General features: G+C 38.9%; 1 protein-coding gene across 1 annotated transcript in view; it reads left to right on the top strand.

Moving 5' to 3' along the window:
- Positions 1 to 81: 81 nt before the first annotated feature.
- RPA1 (replication protein A1) overlaps positions 82 to 18,788 on the top strand; it is a 57,153-nt gene continuing 38,446 nt past the window's right edge. Inside the window, exons 1-4 of the mRNA XM_044745189.2 lie at positions 82 to 243; positions 13,204 to 13,254; positions 14,423 to 14,501; positions 15,166 to 15,274. Of these exons, the coding sequence (XP_044601124.1) occupies positions 211 to 243; positions 13,204 to 13,254; positions 14,423 to 14,501; positions 15,166 to 15,274 (272 nt within the window). The 5' untranslated portion in view covers positions 82 to 210. The remainder of the gene's footprint in view (positions 244 to 13,203; positions 13,255 to 14,422; positions 14,502 to 15,165; positions 15,275 to 18,788) is intronic.

Genomic DNA, 18,788 nt, shown 5'->3' with positions numbered 1-18,788 from the left:
ACCCGGGCTCGGGCGGGGCACGTAGGCCGCCCGCCGCGCCTCAGCCAATGAGAGGGCTGCTCTGCCCGTAGGCCCGCCCCCTGTGCCGTGCGCACGTCGGGAGGCGGTGCACGCAGCATCTCGGGCCAATTGCTTTGGAGCGCGCCGGACCCCGGGAGCCAAGTCCGGGCTGCGCAGGAGCCTGAGCACGGGAGTTGGCGCGTTGGAGCCATGGTGGGCTATCTGAGCGAGGGGGCCATTGCGGTGAGCAGACGCCGGCGGGCCGGGGCGGCTGTGCGCCTCAGGGCGGAGCGGGTGGAGACGGGGGAGAGGAGCTGGGGGCGATGGGGAGACAGTGCGAGACGAGAAGGTAACGGGAGTCGCGGCGGGGGGGGGGGGGCGGTGGCGCGCCAGGTGACTTCCTGGAATTAAAGGATTTTTCCTATCGTCTTTTAAACATGCTCGTGTTTTTCCTGCTTAAGAAAACGAAGCAAAACAAACTGTTGATGTTCTCGCATCTCCCTCCCGCATCCTCTCGATCTCCTCCCCTTCCCCCACTCACAGCCGAACTTCTCCAGACTTGTCTCTTTCCACCTGTTTCGTTTCTTCATCTCCCGTTACCCCTCTGACCAGCTCCAGTCGCTCCCTCCTCTGATCACTATAGAAGTGTCCTTGGCTCAAGTTAGCAGTCCCTCCACGTCGCTAAATCCAACAGACTCTTTTCAGTTTTCAACTTAGCAGCGTTCTCAGCAGCGTTTGAGTCTTGAGCGTTTCTTCCTTCTGATAGCATCCTCTTCTCTTGGCTTTTGTGACTCAGCTTGGCTGGTCGGTCTGTCTTAGCAGGTCCGTCTTTGTAAATTTTTGTTGACTCAAGGCTCTACTCTAGGCCCTCTCCTCCCAAGGCAACCTCATTACCATCTGTATGTCACTTGCTGACTAATGTCTTTGTCCGGAGCCACCCTTACTCTGAAAGACAGACCTTCATCATCTGTCTGCCTACCTGATATCTCAAAGGCGTTTTAAATTCAACATGTCCTAAAGCAAATACATTGTCTTCCTAAGTTGGGTCTCTGTTCCCTATCTGGATGAATGGCACCGTTATCCGTTAAGTCATGCTAGCCAGAAATTGTGGAATCATTCTTCCTGTAAATTCCATCACCCTGGATGTCTAGTCCATCACCGAGTCCGGTGTGTTTTACCTCCGCATATATCTCTTAAATCCGTTTACTTCTTTCTATCCACACTGTCACCATGGTTTCTTGCCTGGACTACTCACTTCCCTCGAGTATAACCATCTTCCTACCATTCCCATCATAGCATATTCCCACTTGTTCTCTCCCCCTTTCCTGCTTTTTTTTTTTTTTTAATTTAAACTCCTAGTATATTCCATACTCTTACTTTCCACAGGGCTTTTGTACATTCTTTTCCCTCTGCCCACTGCCTAGGTGGTTCTTTACTCACCCTTCACTGGCCAACAAAATCTTCATATCTCAGCTCAGTTACTTCTCAGAGAAGCCTTCCTTGACTTCCCTTAGTAGGCTAAATCCCTTTATTTTGAGACCGTAATTCCTGTTTGTTCACTTCTTAGTTGTGTGGCTTTGGGCAAGATACTAAACTCTGCCTTTCCTCTTCTGTAGAATGAGGGTAATGATACCTAGTACCTCTTGCCTAAGGTTAGTGGGAGGATTAAGTGACCTATTACATTTAAAGTGCTTAGTCCACTCCTGATACAGAGTGTTTAGTATATGTTATCTATTATTAGTAATCACAGATGTAATTTTACATTTATTTGTTGTTTATTTGATTAATATCAGTTACTTTTTGTCTCCCCTGCTGGATTGTAAATTCTTTGAGACCCGAAATTATGCCTGTTTTTTGCTTAGCATAGTCTCATACCTGGAGCAGTGCTGGCAAGTTTGAGGTGCCCAATAAATGTTAGCTAGGTGCGTATGAGGTGTTGAAAAGAAAGGGACAGAGATGGATTGGGAAGAACAGTTGCCAGAGTTGAGTGAGTGAGTAAATTAGGAATAATTAGACCTGAGAAGTGATTGCAAGTTGTAGTCCTCATTTACTTTACAGCTGCTACCTTATGCCTTTAAGACAAGTTAGGAATTACTCTTCACTTTTGAAAAGAAGGATCATGGTGTTATTTAAATAATTTGATTGGTTTTTGCCATGTTCAAAATTTTGGAAACATAATTTCCAGCGTTAGATGACATATTACTTAGATTTTATTTATAAATGACAAAGAAAATTTTTGTGTGTGTTTGTGGTAACAGAGTGTGGAAAACCTTTGTCAACTTTGATTATCAGCTAAAGCGAGTAGAATTATTTTAGTTCCAAAGATACAGGCCCAAAAGGGTAAGCAACTAACACACAAATAGTAGAGGCATTTTGGGCAAGAGCTAACATCATAAAATAAGGGGTTATGCATGGAACTATTGTGGTAAATAGAATAAATAGTATTTGTATCATAAGTAATTGGGTAACAAAGAGGAAGGGAACTAATATTTTTGACTAATTCCAGTGTGCCAGATACCTTATAATAGTCACTACTTATGGTAACCTTGTAAGGTAGATTTTTATCATTATCCCCAACTTACAGATGAAGAAATTAAAGTGCAGAGAAGTTAAGTAGTTTGTTGATGGAGTGAAGATTTGAACGCATGTGCCCTTGACTATTACATTCTGTTGCTTTGTATTTTTGTTAGCAATGTTAATTTGGAACAGTTAAGGTGGTTTTGTCTGAAGTGTACATATCATGCTGTATGTCCTAGAAGAGTAAATCTTATATTCACTATTTATGATGACACAACTTAAATTAAAAAGAATAACAAAGTAACACATACGTGTGGTTTTAAAATCAAATAGAACAGAAAGGTGTTTGATGAAATTGCTGATCTTCTGCTCCACCTTGCCCCAGTTCTGTTCTCCACAAACAGCTGCTTTTTAAAATCATGTTTATGGAAGTTCAGTTTGATTTACATATAATAAAAACTGGAATATATGTAATGAATATGTACGATAACAAGTATCCACTCCTGTAAACAACATCACCCCAGTCTCCTGCTCCTTCCCCTCCCCTGCCCCGCCTCCCATCACTGCTCTAGGTTCTGCTGTCTATCTCTATAAGTTAGTTTTGACTGTTCTCAAACTTCATGTAAATGGAATCAAACAGTATGTACTCTTTTGTGTCTGGCTTTCTCTCAGCAAAACGTTTTTTGAGATTTATCCACGATGTTTCAGTAGTTTGCACCTTTTTATTGCCAAGTAGTCCATAGTATGAGTAAACACAATTTATTTCCCTGTTGTTGTTGAACATTTGAGTTATTTTCATTTTTTGGCTATTATGAATGAGGAGGCTATGGACATTTATGTATGCGTCTTTTTGTGGAAATATATTTTCATTCCTCTGGAAATTCACTCACCTAGGAGTGAAATTGCTGGGTCATGGTAACTGAATGTTTATTAGAAATTGCCAAACTGTTTTCCAAAGTGGTTATGAGAATTATAGTCACTCCATATCTTCACCAAGGCTTAATTTTGTCAGTTTAAGTTGAACTCTTCTAGTAAATGTGTAGTGGTATCTCACTGTGGTTTTAATTTGTATTTGATAAAATTTTAAAAATTGGGTTATGTTCTTATTAATTGGTTGTTAAGAATTCTTTATTTAATCTGGATATGTCTTTTGTTAAATATAAGTTTTCTCCCAGTCTGAGGCTTGCCCTTTCATTTTTTTAATGGTGGGTTTTTGGGGGTTATTTTTGAGAAAGTTTAGCCCTGAGCTAACTGCTGCCAGTCCTCCTCTTTTTGCTGAAGGAGACTGACCCTGAGCTAACATCCATGCCCATCTTCCTCTGCTTTATATGTGGGACGCCTGCCACAGCATGGCTTGCCAAGTGGTGCCATGTCCGCACCCGGGATCCGAACAGGCGAACCCCGGGCTGCCTAAGTGGGACGTGCGCACTTAACCGCTGCGCCACCGGGCCTGCCCCTAGTGGTGTTTTTTGAAGAGCAGTTTTAAATTTTGATGAAGTCCAGCTTATTTTTTCCTTTTCTTAATTGTGTTTTTGTGTCTTAAGAAATCTTTGCCTACCCCAGGGTCACAAATCTTTTGTCCTGTGTTTTGTTCTAGAAGTTTTATAGTTTTAGTTTCTATTCAGGTCTGTAATCCATTTCAAGTTTACTTTTTTTTTTAATCTTTTTTTTTTTTTTTCTGCTTTATCTCCCCAAACTCCCCTGTACATAGTTGTATATCTTAGTTGCAGGTCCTTCTAGTTGTGGGATGTGGGACGCCACCTCAACGTGGCCTGATGAGCGGTGCCATGTCCGCGCCCAGGATCCGAACCCTGGACCGCTGCAGTGGAGTGCACGCACTTAACCACTCGGCCACGGAGCCGGCCCTTCAAGTTTACTTTTTTACCTATTGTGTATAGATCATTTTTTTCCTGTGCAGATACTCAGTTGTTCCAGCACCATTTGTTGTAAAGACTGTAAAGTTTCATTGAATTACATTGTTGCCTTTACTAAAATGAATCTATATATGTGTGGGTCTGTTTCTGGAAATTAATCTATATACGTGTGGGTCTATTTCTGGAGTGTCTATTCTGCCACTGCTGTATATGTTGATGCTTACACCAATACCATATTGTCTTCATAACTGTAGTTTTTTTAGTAAATCTTGAAGTTGGGTAGTGTAAATTCTCTAGCTTCGTACTCTCAAAATTGTTTTACTGAATCTAGGTTCTCTGTACTTTCGTATACATTTTGGATCAGCTTGTCAATTTCTGATAAAGCCTGATAGGATTTTGAGTGATAGAACATTGCCTTTATAGATCAATTTGGGGTCAGTTGACATCTTACAAACATTGAGTCTTTGAAACCATGGATTTGGTATATATCTCGTTTATTTAGGTTTCTTTACTTTCTCTCAGTGTTTTGTAGTTTTCAGTGTGCAGGTCTTGCATACATATTGTTAGACCTAAGTATTTATTTTATTTTTGATGGTATTAAAATAGTATTTTTTGAAATTTCATTTTCCAGTTGTGTGTTGGTAGTATATAAAAATACAATTGATTTTTGCATATTAACCTTATATCCTGCCAACTTGCTAAATTGACATAGTAGTTTTTTGTAGATTCCTTAGGATTTTCTATGCACGTGATCATATCATCTGCAAATAAAGATAGTTTTATTTCTTCCCTTTTCATCCTTTATGCCTTTATTTCTTTTTCTTCCCTTACTGCACTAGTGCTCTAATACTATATTGAATAAAAGTGATGAGAGCTATATCCTTGCCTTGTTCCTGATTTTAGGGGGAAATTGTTCAGTCTTTTGCCATTAAGTATGGTGGCAGTAGACTTTTTGGTAGATGCGTGCTATCAGTTTGAGCCTCTCTTCTGTTCCTAGTTTGCAGAGACTTTTTATAATAAATGAGTATTGAATTTTGTCAAATGCTTTTTCTACCTCTATTGAGATGATTGTGGGTTTTGTTCTTTATTCTGTTAATGTGATGAGTTACCCTGATGGATTTTTGAATGTTGAGTAAACTTTGCCCTCTTGGGGTAAACTTTACTTGATCATGGCATATTATATCCATTTTATATAGTGCTAGATTTAATTTACAAATACTTCGTTGAGCATTTTTGCATCTGCGTTCATGAGTGGTATATAGGCTTTTCTTTCTTAGAATGGCTATTTTTTCTATCAGAATAAACCTAACATCATAAAATGATTGATTTTCTTTTTTTTTTGAGGAAGATCAGCCCTGAGCTAACATCTGCCAGTCTTCCTCTTTTTGCTGAGGAAGACTGGCCCTGAGCTAAGATCTGTGCCCATCTTCCTCTACTTTCTGTGTGGGATGCCTACCACAGCATGGCTTGATGAGCAGTGCCACGTCCACACCTGGGATCCGAACCGGTGGACCCTGGGCCGCCAAAGCGGAATGTGCACACTTAAGCGCTGCACCACCGGGCCAGGCCCTTTAACATCATAAAATGATTTGGAAAGTGTTCTCTTCTATTTCCTGAAAGAATTTATGTAAGATTGGTATTTTTTTGTCTTTAAATGTTAGATAGAATTTACCAGTAAGGCCATCTGGATCTAGAGTTTTCTCTCTTGGAGTATTTTATATTATAAATCGAATTTCTTTAATAGATATAGAACTATCTAGATTTTCTGCGTTTTGTATGTCAGTTTTCTTAATTTGTCAAGGAATTTATCCATTTAATCTAAGTTGTTTCATAAAATTGTCCCTAATATTCCCTTATTATATCCTTAATATATATATATATATAGGATTCATAGTGATGCCTTTTTCATTCCTGATATTGAGAATATGTTTTCTTCTTATTGACCGGTCTAGCTAGCGGTTTTGTCAATTTTATTGATCTTTTCAGAGAACCAGCTTGTGGCTCAATTGTTTTTTTCCTATTGTTTATCCATTTCCTGTTTCCTTTGTTTTTTGCTCTTTTGTTATTTCCTTCCTTCTACATACTTGGGTTTGATTTATTCTTTTTCTGGCTTCTTATGGTGGAAGTTAGATAAATAATTTCGGACCTTTTCTCTTCTCTAATGTAAGCATTTAAAGCTATAATTTTCCCTCTAAGCATTTCTCTGGCTACATCCTACCAATTTAGATAAATTGTATTTTCATTTTCATTCTGTTAATAGTACTTTCTAATTTCTCTTGTGATTTCTTCTTCAATAGATAGGTTATTTAGAAGTTTCTTGTTTAACTTTCGAGTACTTAGAGGTTTTCTGGATATCATGTTGTTGTTGATTTCTAGTTTAATTCCAGTGTCATCAGATGGTGTGCTCTATAAATTTAGTCTTTGAACATTTATTGAGACTTGTTTTACGGCCCAGCATATGGACTATCTTGATGAAAATGTTCCAGTTGTGTTTAAAAGAATGTGTTCTACAATTGTTTAATGATCTAATTAGGTCAAATTGTTTGGTCTCTTATATTCTTATTCTTTTTTTTTTTGGTCTATTTACACTGTCAGTTACTTAGAGAAGAATCGTGAAACCACCAATTAAATGGTGAAGGTACCTATTTCTTCTTTTAATTCTGTCAGTTTTTGCTTCATATATTTTGAAACTCTCTTTAGGTGCACACATTTATCTTTGTTGTTTCTTCTTCAGGAATTAACCCTATTATTATTATTATGAAATGTACTTTTTTATCCCTGGTAATATTCCTTGTCCTGAAGTCTACTTTTCCTGCCATTAATGATATATTTTTTCCAATGTTTTATTTTTAAGCTATCTGTCTTTTTATATTTGAAGTACACTTCTGGTAGACAGCAAATAGTTGGGTCGTTTTTATTCATTATGACAATTTCTGTCTTTTAATTGGAGTACTTGAACCGTTTACACTTAATACAGTTACATGTTTGGGTTTAAGCTTTTCATTTTTCTATTTGTCTCATCTATTCTTTGTTGTTTCTTTTTCTTTTTTTAGCTTTTCCTGATTTTTGGATTGAGTATTCAGATTTATTTCCATTATTAGCTTTACTTTTTTGATGCTTGCTTTAGGGCAGTGCATCTTAGTTTGGACTACTATAACAAAATACCATAGACTGAGTGGTGTGAACAACAGATTTATTTCTCACTATTCTAGAGGCTGGGAAATCCAAGATCATGGTGCTAGCAGATTCAGTGCCGAGTAAGGGCTGTCTTCCTGGCTTGCAGCTGACATCTCCCTGTATGCTCATGTGAACTCTTCTTTATGTGGGGAGAGTTCCAGAGTGAGCTCTGGTCTTGCTTCCTCTTATAAGGGCACTAATCTTGTTATGGGGGCTCTATCCCTATCACCTCATCTAAAACTAATTAAAGCCACACTCCAAAGTGTCTGTCTCCTAATGCCATCACATTGGGAGTTAGGGCTTCAATATATGAATGGGGGGGAGCATAACACACAAACGTTCGGTCTGTAACATTTGAGTAGTTCTCAAATGTTTTGATCTTAGAATACTCTATTTATTTATTTTTTGAGGAAGATTAGCCCTGAGCTAACATCTGCTGCCAGTCCTCTGTTTTTTGCTGAGGAAGACTGGTCCTGAGCTAACATCCATGCCCATCTTCCTCTACTTTATGTGTGGGATGCCTACCACAGCATGGCTTGCCAAGTGGTGCCGTGTCCGCACCCGGGATCCGAACCGGCAAGCCCCGGGCCGCTGAAGCGGAACCTGCAAACTTAACCACTGCACCACCAGGCTGGCCCCTTAGAATGCTTTTACACTCTTAAAAAGCAAGAGCTTTTGTTTTTGTGGGTTATATCTACCTTACCATGTTTGAAATTATAACTGAGATACTTTTAAAATATTTATTCATTTAAAATAATAATAAAATCATTTGTTAACATAAATAACATTTTAGGAAAAATAGCTATATGTTTCAAAACAAATAGAAAGGGACATTGTTTTATGTTTTTGCACATTACTTTAGTATTTGGCTTGCTAGAAGACTTGACAGCTAGATTTATATATCAGCTTTTGCATTCAGTATATTGATATATGTTTTTTTTGATTGAACTATATGAAGAAATCTGACCTCAGATATGTAGTTGGAGAAAGGGGGAGTATTTTTTTTTTTCTGGGAAAGATTCACTCTGAGCTAACATCTATTGCCAATGTTCCTCTCTCTTTTTTTTCTCCCTCCACAAAGCCCCAGTACTTAGTTGTATATTGTACTTGTAAGTCCCTCTGGTTTGTCCATATGAGCCACCACCACAGCATGGCTACTGACAGATGAGTGGTGTGATTCCAGCCCAGGAACTGAACCTGGGCCACCAAAGCAGAGTGTGTCGAACTTCAACTGCAGGCCATCAGGGCTGGCTTAATAGTCTTTTCAGGCTTCCTTTTTGATCCTTGTGATATTATAATAAATATATATTTGTTCTTTGTCCAGTTTCTCACACAGCTCCTAAAACCCTTGGGATTTCCTGAATGATATGGGTGGGAGGAACTTTTTTTGTTATTCCTAATAAGCCCCTTCAACCATACTTGAGTTTACCTTGATGAGATAACTCTTGGTGGACCTCATAGCTTCAGAATGGGGACTGATTACCAGGGAAACCAACCATGTGATTAGAGAGTTGGAACTTTCAGCCCCAAACCACCCCAACCTCCCCAGAGAGGCTGGAGGTTGAGTTAATCACCAATGGCTGGTGATTTAATCAATCATTCCTATGTAATGGGACTTTCAAAAGAAAACCCTAAACAGCAGAGTTCACAGAGCTTCTGGGTTGGTGAGCACATCTACATGCAGGGAGTGTGATGCATCCCAAACTCCGCAGGGACAGAATTACCTATGCTTCTGACCTTTCCCTGTGTACCTCTTCATCTCTTTGCTCATTTGTGTCTTTATAATATCTTTTATCATAAACCAGTAATACTAAGTAAAGTGTGTCCCTGAGTTCCATGAGCCTGAGGAGGGGGTCGTGGGAACCCTCAATTTGTAGCCAAGTTGAACAGAAGTGTGGGTAACCTGGGGACCACTGGTGTCTGAAGTGGGCATGGGACAATCTCATGGGCCTGAGCCCTCAACCCGTGGGTTGACACTAACTCTGGGTAGTTAGTGTCAGAATTGAATTGACTTGTAGGACACCTAGAATTTAGTTTCTGCAGAGATTGCTTCGTGTGGAAAACCCACACATTTGGTGTCAGAAGAGTTTTGAATAGAAAAACAGTTTTCCTTTAATACTACATCAAAGCTTAACAAATGGTAGTTTCTTAAAGGTTGGCTGGAATGTAGAACTGGTCTAGCTTGTGCTTTGGGTGGATCTTTTACCTATGCGTTATTTGTAATGCATTGGTCATTTGGAAAGTGTTGGTTCATTGCATTATGCAGATCTTCCAATATCGATATATTTTGTTATGTAACAATAATTCACGCTTATTAATCTCGCCGTTGATTTAATCAGAAATCTGTAAGTATTGGGAAGCAGTAAAGCTCATTGTTGGTGAATACAAGTTTTTAAAAGTTCTGATTTTCACCAGAACATTCTTTTATTGGCAACAGATACTATTGTTTTCCCTGAAAACAGGCTCACTTGTTTTTTTTAATATGTTTTTTAAACTTTTTTCTTTTCTTTTCCTTTGTGTTTTTTGTTTGTTTTTTGGTGAGGAAGATTGGCCCTGAGCTAACATCCGTTGCCAATCTTCCTCTTTTTGCTTGAGAAAGATTGTTGCTGAGCTAACATCTGTGCCAGTCTTCCTCTATTTTATATGTGGGATGCTGCCACAGCATGGCTTGATGAGCAGTGCGTAGGTCCTCACCTGTGATCCGAACCTGTGAACCCTGGGCTACCAAAGCAGAGCGTGCCAACTTAACCACTACACCACCGGGCTGGCCCCTCACTTTGTTTATTTTTGAGAAAATATCTACTGTAACCATAGTTTGTCATTTGCCCTTTCAAGTAAAAATGATGATCCATGAAAACAGTAGCTAGTGCAAGTCACAACTCCAACAGTTGCACTTGTGCTCTTCCTCGAGGTGACAGCCATATTTCAGTATGCAGCAGAAGTACTTTTTGCATATTTCTGTGTTGTTACATAGAATGTTAAAAAATTTTGTGCTCAAGGGTTAAGATTTAATAAATAATTTTACTTCTTCAGGATTCATTCTTTTTTTTTTTTGAGGAAGATTAGCCTTGAGCTAACATCTGCTGCCAATCCTCCTCTTTTTGCTGAGAAAGGCCCACCTTGAGCTAACATCTGTGCCCATCTTCCTCTACTTTATATGTGGGACATGTACCACAGCGTGGCTTGCCAAGTGGTGCCATGTCCGCACCCAGGATCGGAACCGGTGAACCCCAGGCCGTTGAAGTGGAGCTTGCGACCTTAGCCGCTGCACCGCTGGGTCAGCCCCCGCGGTTCATTCTTTAGTGACCCCCACTACCATGTGTTCAGGGCAGTGAAGAATACGACTACTAGTCATTGTACATATATATATATATAGTGCAATATATATAATATTGCTATATATATAGCATAGTAGCTATGCTAAGGCACCAGTAGTTTTACCTACTTCTGCTTTGCACCATCAGTGCAGATGTCAACACAGCTGTTCCAGGATAAACCATGAGTTTCAGAAAGTGATTCAACAGTTTGAATATTTCAGTATAATTTGTGTTTGTTGTCAAGCATTCACGTGAAAGAAGATCTTACTAGATGATTAGTTGGTGCTGATTCCAGATGAATTCAAGCAAAACAGCAAGTCCAGCCCCATCTATAGATCTGTCCATTTGTAAAGCAAAAGTAGAATTCTGCAGAAGAGATATTAACTCAATCTTCATGCTGTATCTTGTTCTTTAATTCAACAAGTTGCTGTGTCTTTAGAAAGTGCCTCTGCTGTGGTTTCTTCTACTGACTTTTCATCCAGCAGACATTAATCAGTGTTAATAGTGTAAGGTTTTATTAGTCCTTCAGCGAGTTTTTCATTGTACTGAGTGAATGAGAATGAGAAACGCAAAATCTTGTTTATGGTAATGAAAATAGTTTTGAGTTTATGAACCCCCTGAAAAGATCTGGAGCCCTCAGATTGCAGTTTGAGAACTGCTGCTTCAAGGTTATAACGTATATCTTTAACTTACCGTGTCTACCTCCAAATAATATTTTTTCTAGTAATTTTTGACTAGATACTGGACATTATGAATATTACATTATTCAGTGTCTAGATTATGTATATTTCCTTAAAGAATATTGAGTTATCCTAGCAGACTGTTGATTTCCTTGTAGATCGACTGATCCCTTTGAGACTGGAGTGGGTCTAAAGTAGCTTATACTTTTGAGTCTAGTTTAGTCCTATTTCTAAAGCATGGCCTTTTTGGGGTCTCTACGGAATGTACCAGGTGTTTATTAAGTTCTCTCCACTCTGGCTGGTTGGAACTCAAATGTGCTCTAACCTGTGTGAGCTCCAGTAATTTTCCAGCTTATAACTCTCTAATGCTTCTTCTTCACCTGGCCTTGTGGAGTCTCATTCTGTGTATGCACAGCTAAGAATATGGCTAAAGACTCGAGGGAACCCCCGTGTAGGTCACTGAAGCTCTTTCTCTGTAGCTGCCTCCTCTCTGATCCTCTGCATCCATGAGATCCAGCTAACTTACCTCCCTGCACTCTGATCTGTGCGCAACAGGACTGCCCTGTTCTTCTGGTTCTTTCGCTGCACTGTGGTCCAAAGTGCCTCTCTTCAGAAAGCCAGGGTGATTGTAGGGCTCCCCTCTTTGTTTCCCTTCTTTCTGGGATCCCAGTTTTTTTTTTTATTGAGGTTGTTTTGGTTTATAACATTGTATAATTTCAGGCGTACAGTATTATTTATCAGTTTCTGTATAGACTGCATCATGCTCACCACTGAGAGTCTAATTTTTATCCATCACCATATTTATGTGCCCCTTTACCCCTTTTGTCCAGACTCCCAACCCCTTCCCCTCCAGTAACCACTAATCTGTTCTTTTTATCTGTGTGTTTGTTTATCTTAGTGGTTCGCCTGTTGTCCGGTATTTGAAAAGAGTTTGTGTGTTTTTTGTCCAGTTTTTCAGTTTATGGTTCAAAAAGCTAGTCTGGTTTAATTTATTTCAGCATGGGCAAAAGCGGAGGTTAGACAGCCAGTTTTAAGTACTGTTAGTTTTTCTGATGATTACCTTTAAATGATGGCTTTTAAGAAACAAACTAAAAGCCTGATGGATAGTTGTTCCATTTTTTTTTAGTAATTTTTTTTTATAATTGCTAAAAGAGTCATGAGACTTTTGGTGAGATTTAATATTCAAAAGGTATGAAAGAAGATTCAGTGCAAGGTCTGCCTCCTACATGTGTTCCCTGCTTAACCAGTTCCTCTCACAAGAGGCAACCAGTGTTATATAAACAGCATCTTTTTAAGGTTGTGTAATACTCTCTTTTCAGGATTTACCATACTTATTTATGTAATTTTGTATTAATGGGCACTCTCGGGAAATTAATGTGCTGTTATGAATACTAAGTACGTATGATACCAGTATTTTAGATGTAGTAAGTGTATCCTTGTCAGTAAACGTCTCCCACTTTATAATTTTATGATTGTCCAGAGTGATGAAACTTAAACTAGATTTTCAAATGATATGCTCCAAGAAGGCTCTTTCAATAATGTTATTTGTGGGTTTTTCCAAACACCAAACTGTAAAATGTCAAATTTTAATCATGATTTGAGTGCGTATCTCACAAGAATCTGTTTTTACTCTTTCAGGCCATAATGCAACAGGGAGATACATCCATAAAACCCATCCTCCAAGTCATTGTGAGTACCTACATATGTTTTATGTCAAACATTTTTAAAACTTATATATAATTATAAGTTACATTTGATGAAGGACAGATAGATTTGTCCACTTTAGGAAGTTCTCTCCATCATCACAAAAAATAGGCCAGTCCATGTTGTAATCCTGAGATAGGAAGCAAGCCTGTTTGTCTTTACTTGTCCTTACTTGTCTTCCTGCCCTGAGGTTTGTCTTGCTCAAATCTGCCTTCCCTATGGCCTCCAGAGAGATCTGCCTAAAATGAACTTGTCTGCTTAAAATTCTTCATTAACCTTGTCATTCACTTAAGGGTTCTCAAATTTTAGTAGGAATTTTAAAAATCAATAGAAGCAGAGTCCTGGATCATACCTGCAGATTCTCAGCCTGATGGTCTCCCTGTTCCTCCGAGACTCACTGGCAGTCATCTTAGGGCTCTGTTTACATGTTTCACTTCCTTCAGAAGCCGCCTCCGATTTCCTTCAAGTGGGATAAAGGTCTTGGCTCTACCCCGCTATCATTATATGCACACCTCTTTTATGTCTCTCTGCCTCTGTCTCTACCCCAGTTGTAAGCCCCTCAGGGCAAAGATTTTTTTTTTAAGGAAGATTAGCCCTGAGCTAACATCTGCCGCCAATCCTCCTCTTTTTGCTGAGGAGGACTGGCCCTGAGCTAACATCCGTGGCCACCCTCCTCCACCCCATTCATGGGATGCTTGCCACATCATGGTTTGCCAAGCAGTGCCATGTCAGCACCCGGGATCTGAACTGGTGAAACCCGGGCCGCCGAAGCACCACCAGGCCAGCCCCAGAGATTTTTTTCTTTTCATTTTTAGCATGTTTCCTACACAGTACCTTGCATATATTAGGTGCCTTATTATATGTTTTTTTGAAATTGATTCTCAACCGAATTTGATTTAGGTGAGAGAGAACATAAGAGTATTGACAACTCATTTTATTCTCATCTATGTTATGTTTAATGCTGGTGGAGAGAGGTTGGTGGGAGAATCGTCAAGTCCACTTTTCTTTGACTTGGATTTAGGTGTCAAGAGAGTGGGCAAGCCGTTTAAGTTGTGTTGAACTAATAGCAAACCCACTCTCCTGCCACTTAGCCTTACTCATCCCTGGGGACTGAGCAGACAACCTGGCTAATGAATCATGTTTTCTGTCCTAGAACATTCGTCCCATTACTACAGGGAATAGTCCACCCCGTTATCGACTGCTTATGAGTGATGGATTGAACACTCTATCCTGTAAGTATGATGTATTAATCTGGGAGTTTGTATTTAAATAATAAAAGCACACCCAACACTTTGATTGCAATAATTTGAGACATTCCAGAAGTCTACATTTGCTTGGCTGTGCACTTCCTTCAGACAGAATTGCAGCTGGCAGAGAGCATTCTAACAATAGACTGGATCTAGTGGAAAGCTGCCACTTGGCTTAATTAATTTTCTCTAACTGGTGCTATGTGTTTTTTTTGATTAATTTCCCTCAGGATGATATTGACATTTAGTGAACATGATGGGTTAGCTCTCCTATACTTGCCTTTTTGGGGTTTTATTTCTGTGTGGGAAGCTTTACAAGAGAGAAAGGAGAGAATTTGCAGAACATATGCTTGCCATCTCTAGTCGCAAGGGAAAGGACCTAGAAAAGATTTTTTAGTCTTTGTTGTGAAACCTGAATGATGGAAAAAATGATTTGGGGCACTTTAGGAAATATTTACACTTCAGAATAGCAGCAGATGTTTAATGCACAGAAAATTAATACTGTTTTTCACTCTGTGGAGCCTGAGTAGTTTTAATTTCAGGAACATATTTCAGGCATTGCTTTTCTTTGCTAGTACAGATGTGATCAGCTTTCAGATTGTCATGACTGAAATGTTTTGGAAACTAAGGTAATCTCGGTGCTTTTCAGCTTTCATGTTGGCAACACAGTTGAACCCCCTTGTTGAGGAAGAACGGCTGTCCAGCAACTGTATTTGCCAGGTTAACCGGTTTATTGTTAACACTCTGAAAGATGGAAGGTAGGTGGTGTGTCTTCTTCTGTTTTATGTGTTGTGGAATGGCGACTAATTTTTTTACAGAGAAGTTTATTATTGGATGCCAAAATTCAATTAGGTATCAAAAAGGCAACAGTGAGCTTTCAGCTAAGAATTTACAGCTATTGAGTTCTGAACTCAGGTCACTAAAACATGGCACTGAAGGGAGAGAAGTATGGAAGTAAATTGGAAGTTTCAGAGCAGGAGATTAAAGCAGAATTCAGAACTCTTCTTCTTTCTAATCTCTTCAGAAGCACTGTTTTTAGAATTCCCTCTTAAAGTATCTTTTAATGAAAAGGGGTCACTTTAAATTAGACCAGAAAAGATGTAATTAATTATGTAACACTGCCCTTTTTTTGCAGTCTCGAATCTTTCATAGTACTTTCTTCAGCCAATGAAGAGTGCGTTGAGTATCTTTAAGATGGTACATGCTAGAGATACAGTGGTGAACAGCACTGTTTATTCATGCCTGGGTAACCATTGCTAAAATATGACATTTTTTGTTCGGGACAGGCTTTACATTCCATTTTTCTCTCAGATTTTTTATTTTCAATTACAAAAACACACCCAAAACACATGAAAAGCAAATATGGCAGTCGTTTCTGTCTTAATAAGGCTATGGCACTGTATGTACATTATTAGCTGTACATGTGCAAAGAACTTTTTTGATTTACATTTGTTTGGTATAGTTATCCTTTTAACTTTGAACCTTTCTGTGATTAATCGTAGATGTCTTTCATAAATGACACATAGGTTTAGAATTCAATCTGCGATTTAATTGGTCAGTTTATTCTGCTTAATTTATTGGGGGTTTTTCCTCCTAAATTTTGTGTTTTGACCATGTTCTTGCTTTGCTTTTTTCTCGTTTCTTGCCTTGGATTGATTGAGTTTACTTAATTCTCTTTTTTTCTTCTGTTAGTTTCGAAGTTACATATTCGATTTGTGTTTTCTTTGCACTTACTCTCACATTTTTTAAAAAAATAAATATTTGAATTAACAAAAATTGTAAAATAGGTCAGTATTTCTACCATCCTCCCAAATAAAAGTCTTAAAATCATCTGTGTTCAGTGTTGTAGTTCATTCTCTTCCATAGCCAATGCTTGCGTAGATTCACCTAGAGTTTGTCAGCTCACCTTTGCCTCTTTCATCCCACTGCTTCCTTTTTAGTTCAGTTTTCCTTTTCCTGAAGAATATCTTTTAGGAGCTCTTATAAGGAAGGTTTGTGAATGGTAAAAATCTCTGTCATCTAACATTGTCTATGTTTTACTCAGTTAAACTAGTTTAACTGGGTTTAGAATTCTGGATTAACAGTTTCATATTTCTCTATATCACCTAGTAGTGTCTTCACCCTGATAGAATTTTGTGTTCTCATCATATTTTGTAAAACAACTTTTATTATACAAGTCATATATACATAAATTACAAAACTCATATAAACAAACAATTAACTGTAATCCCACTGCCTGGAAATAAATATTAACGTTTTGTTGTGTGTCCTTCCACATTTTTTCTATGAATATAAATATTTATGAATATATGTATTTTTTAAACTTCATAATAGATATGGTTTTATAAAATCCTTTTTTAACTTTATAGTGATTATTTTTACATGTCCCTAGATATGCCTCTGTGTCAAATATTACTTGGTATGCCGTTGTAGGATTTACCATAATTTAGTTAACATTTAAATTGTATACAGAATTTCACTATTTAAAAATTTTCACCAATGTTTCCTTGAATATATCTGTAGCTCTATTTTTCTATGTATATTCAGTTTTTTTAGAGAATATGATTATGTTAATAAAACTGACACATAGTATAAGCAATTCAAGCAATACAAAGAAAGGCACAGGGGCCGGCCCTGTGGCCAGTGGTTAAGTTCGCACGCTCTCCTTCGGCGGCCCAGGATTTCGCCGGTTCGAGTCCTGGGCATGGACATGGCACTGCTCATCAAGCCATGCTGAGGCAGCATCCCACATGCCACAACTAGAAGGACCCACAACTAAAAGTATACAACTATGCACCGGGGGGCTTTGGGAGGAAAAGGAAAAAAAATAAAATCTTAAAAAAAAAAAAGGGCACAAAGAAGGGGGAAATTGTCGAAAATTCATACAACCCAGAAATAACCATATTATCATTTCGTGAACATCATCCCAGATATTTCACAGTACATATATATATTAATGATTAGTGGATAGATAGAAATAATTTTGATAGTGGAATGACAATATAAATACTGTTTTTACTATCTTCCTTCCTAAATAGTTCAGTCCAAAAGCCATTAGGTGGGGCCAAGCAAGGTAGATGTCTGCAGGGGAGGGGGGCAGTGGTGGTGACCTGGAACCAAGTATCAGGGCCCAAATGAAGAGAGGAGGGTGTCTTTGTGTGCTGGCACAGGGTATCAGAACACAGGCAGGTAGGGAGAACATGCATGGGTGGAGGGTGGCTGTGGCCCAGTATGGGTTGTCAGAGCCTGAGTAGGGTGAGGCAGGAGTCTCTATGGCTACTGGATCCTGAACAAGTAAAGAGGTGAGGGGATGGGGGCACAGCAGCAGATTGTGGAGATTGAATGTGGAGAGGAGGGAGTCTAAGCGGGATAAGGAGGGTGTCTGTGCAGGGAGTGGCGGCAGCTTAGCATGAGGTGTTAGAGCCCAAGTAGGGAGAGGACAGTGCTTGTTTGTAATGGGGTGGTAGTGGCCTAGAGCTAGGTGTTGGAACCCAAGCATTGTGAGGAACGTGTCCATGTGTGCAGCAGTTGGGATGGCAACAGGAGATTGGTTACCTATGACGAGAGTTGATCTAATAAACATTGAGGGCAATGGGATCTAGCCAAGGGAGAAGTCTGTGATTTGGGATTGGAATTGGAGGTATCAGAGTAAACTCAAGGTTTTCAGTACAGTCACCCTCAGTGACGAGGATATGTTCTGAGAAATGAGTTGTTAGGTGATTTCCTTGTTATGTGAGCATCATCGAATCTACTTACACAAGCCTAGATAGTATAGCCCACAACACACCTAGGCTATATGGTACTTATCTTATGGGACCACTATCATATATGTAGTCCGTTGTTGACTAAAATGTCGTTATGCAGCACATGACTGTAAATATAGATAGGTAGATAGATAGAGAAATAAATATAGACAAAAATATTTGGTTTGTTTTTTATATTATTTATTTATTTTTATTCAATTTATTTAAGCTAAAAAACAAAACAGTTCACCCATGTCTCCCATCCCACCCCCCCCCCCCCAGAAACCACCAATCTGTTCTCTCTATCTGTGAGCTTGGGTTATTATTATGTTTACTTATTTGTTTATTATATTCCACATATAAGAGAGATCATATGGTATTTGTCTTTCTGTCTGACTTATTTCACTTAGCATAATACCCTCAAGATCCATCCATGTTGTCGTAAATGGCAAGATTTCATTCTTTTTTACAGCCTAATACTATTGCATTGCACATATATATATATATATACACACACACACACACACAC

This window comes from Equus asinus, chromosome 13 (genome assembly GCF_041296235.1).
Source record: "Equus asinus isolate D_3611 breed Donkey chromosome 13, EquAss-T2T_v2, whole genome shotgun sequence".
Lineage (NCBI taxonomy): Eukaryota > Metazoa > Chordata > Mammalia > Perissodactyla > Equidae > Equus > Equus asinus.
This window is presented reverse-complemented; position numbering and strand designations above follow the sequence as displayed.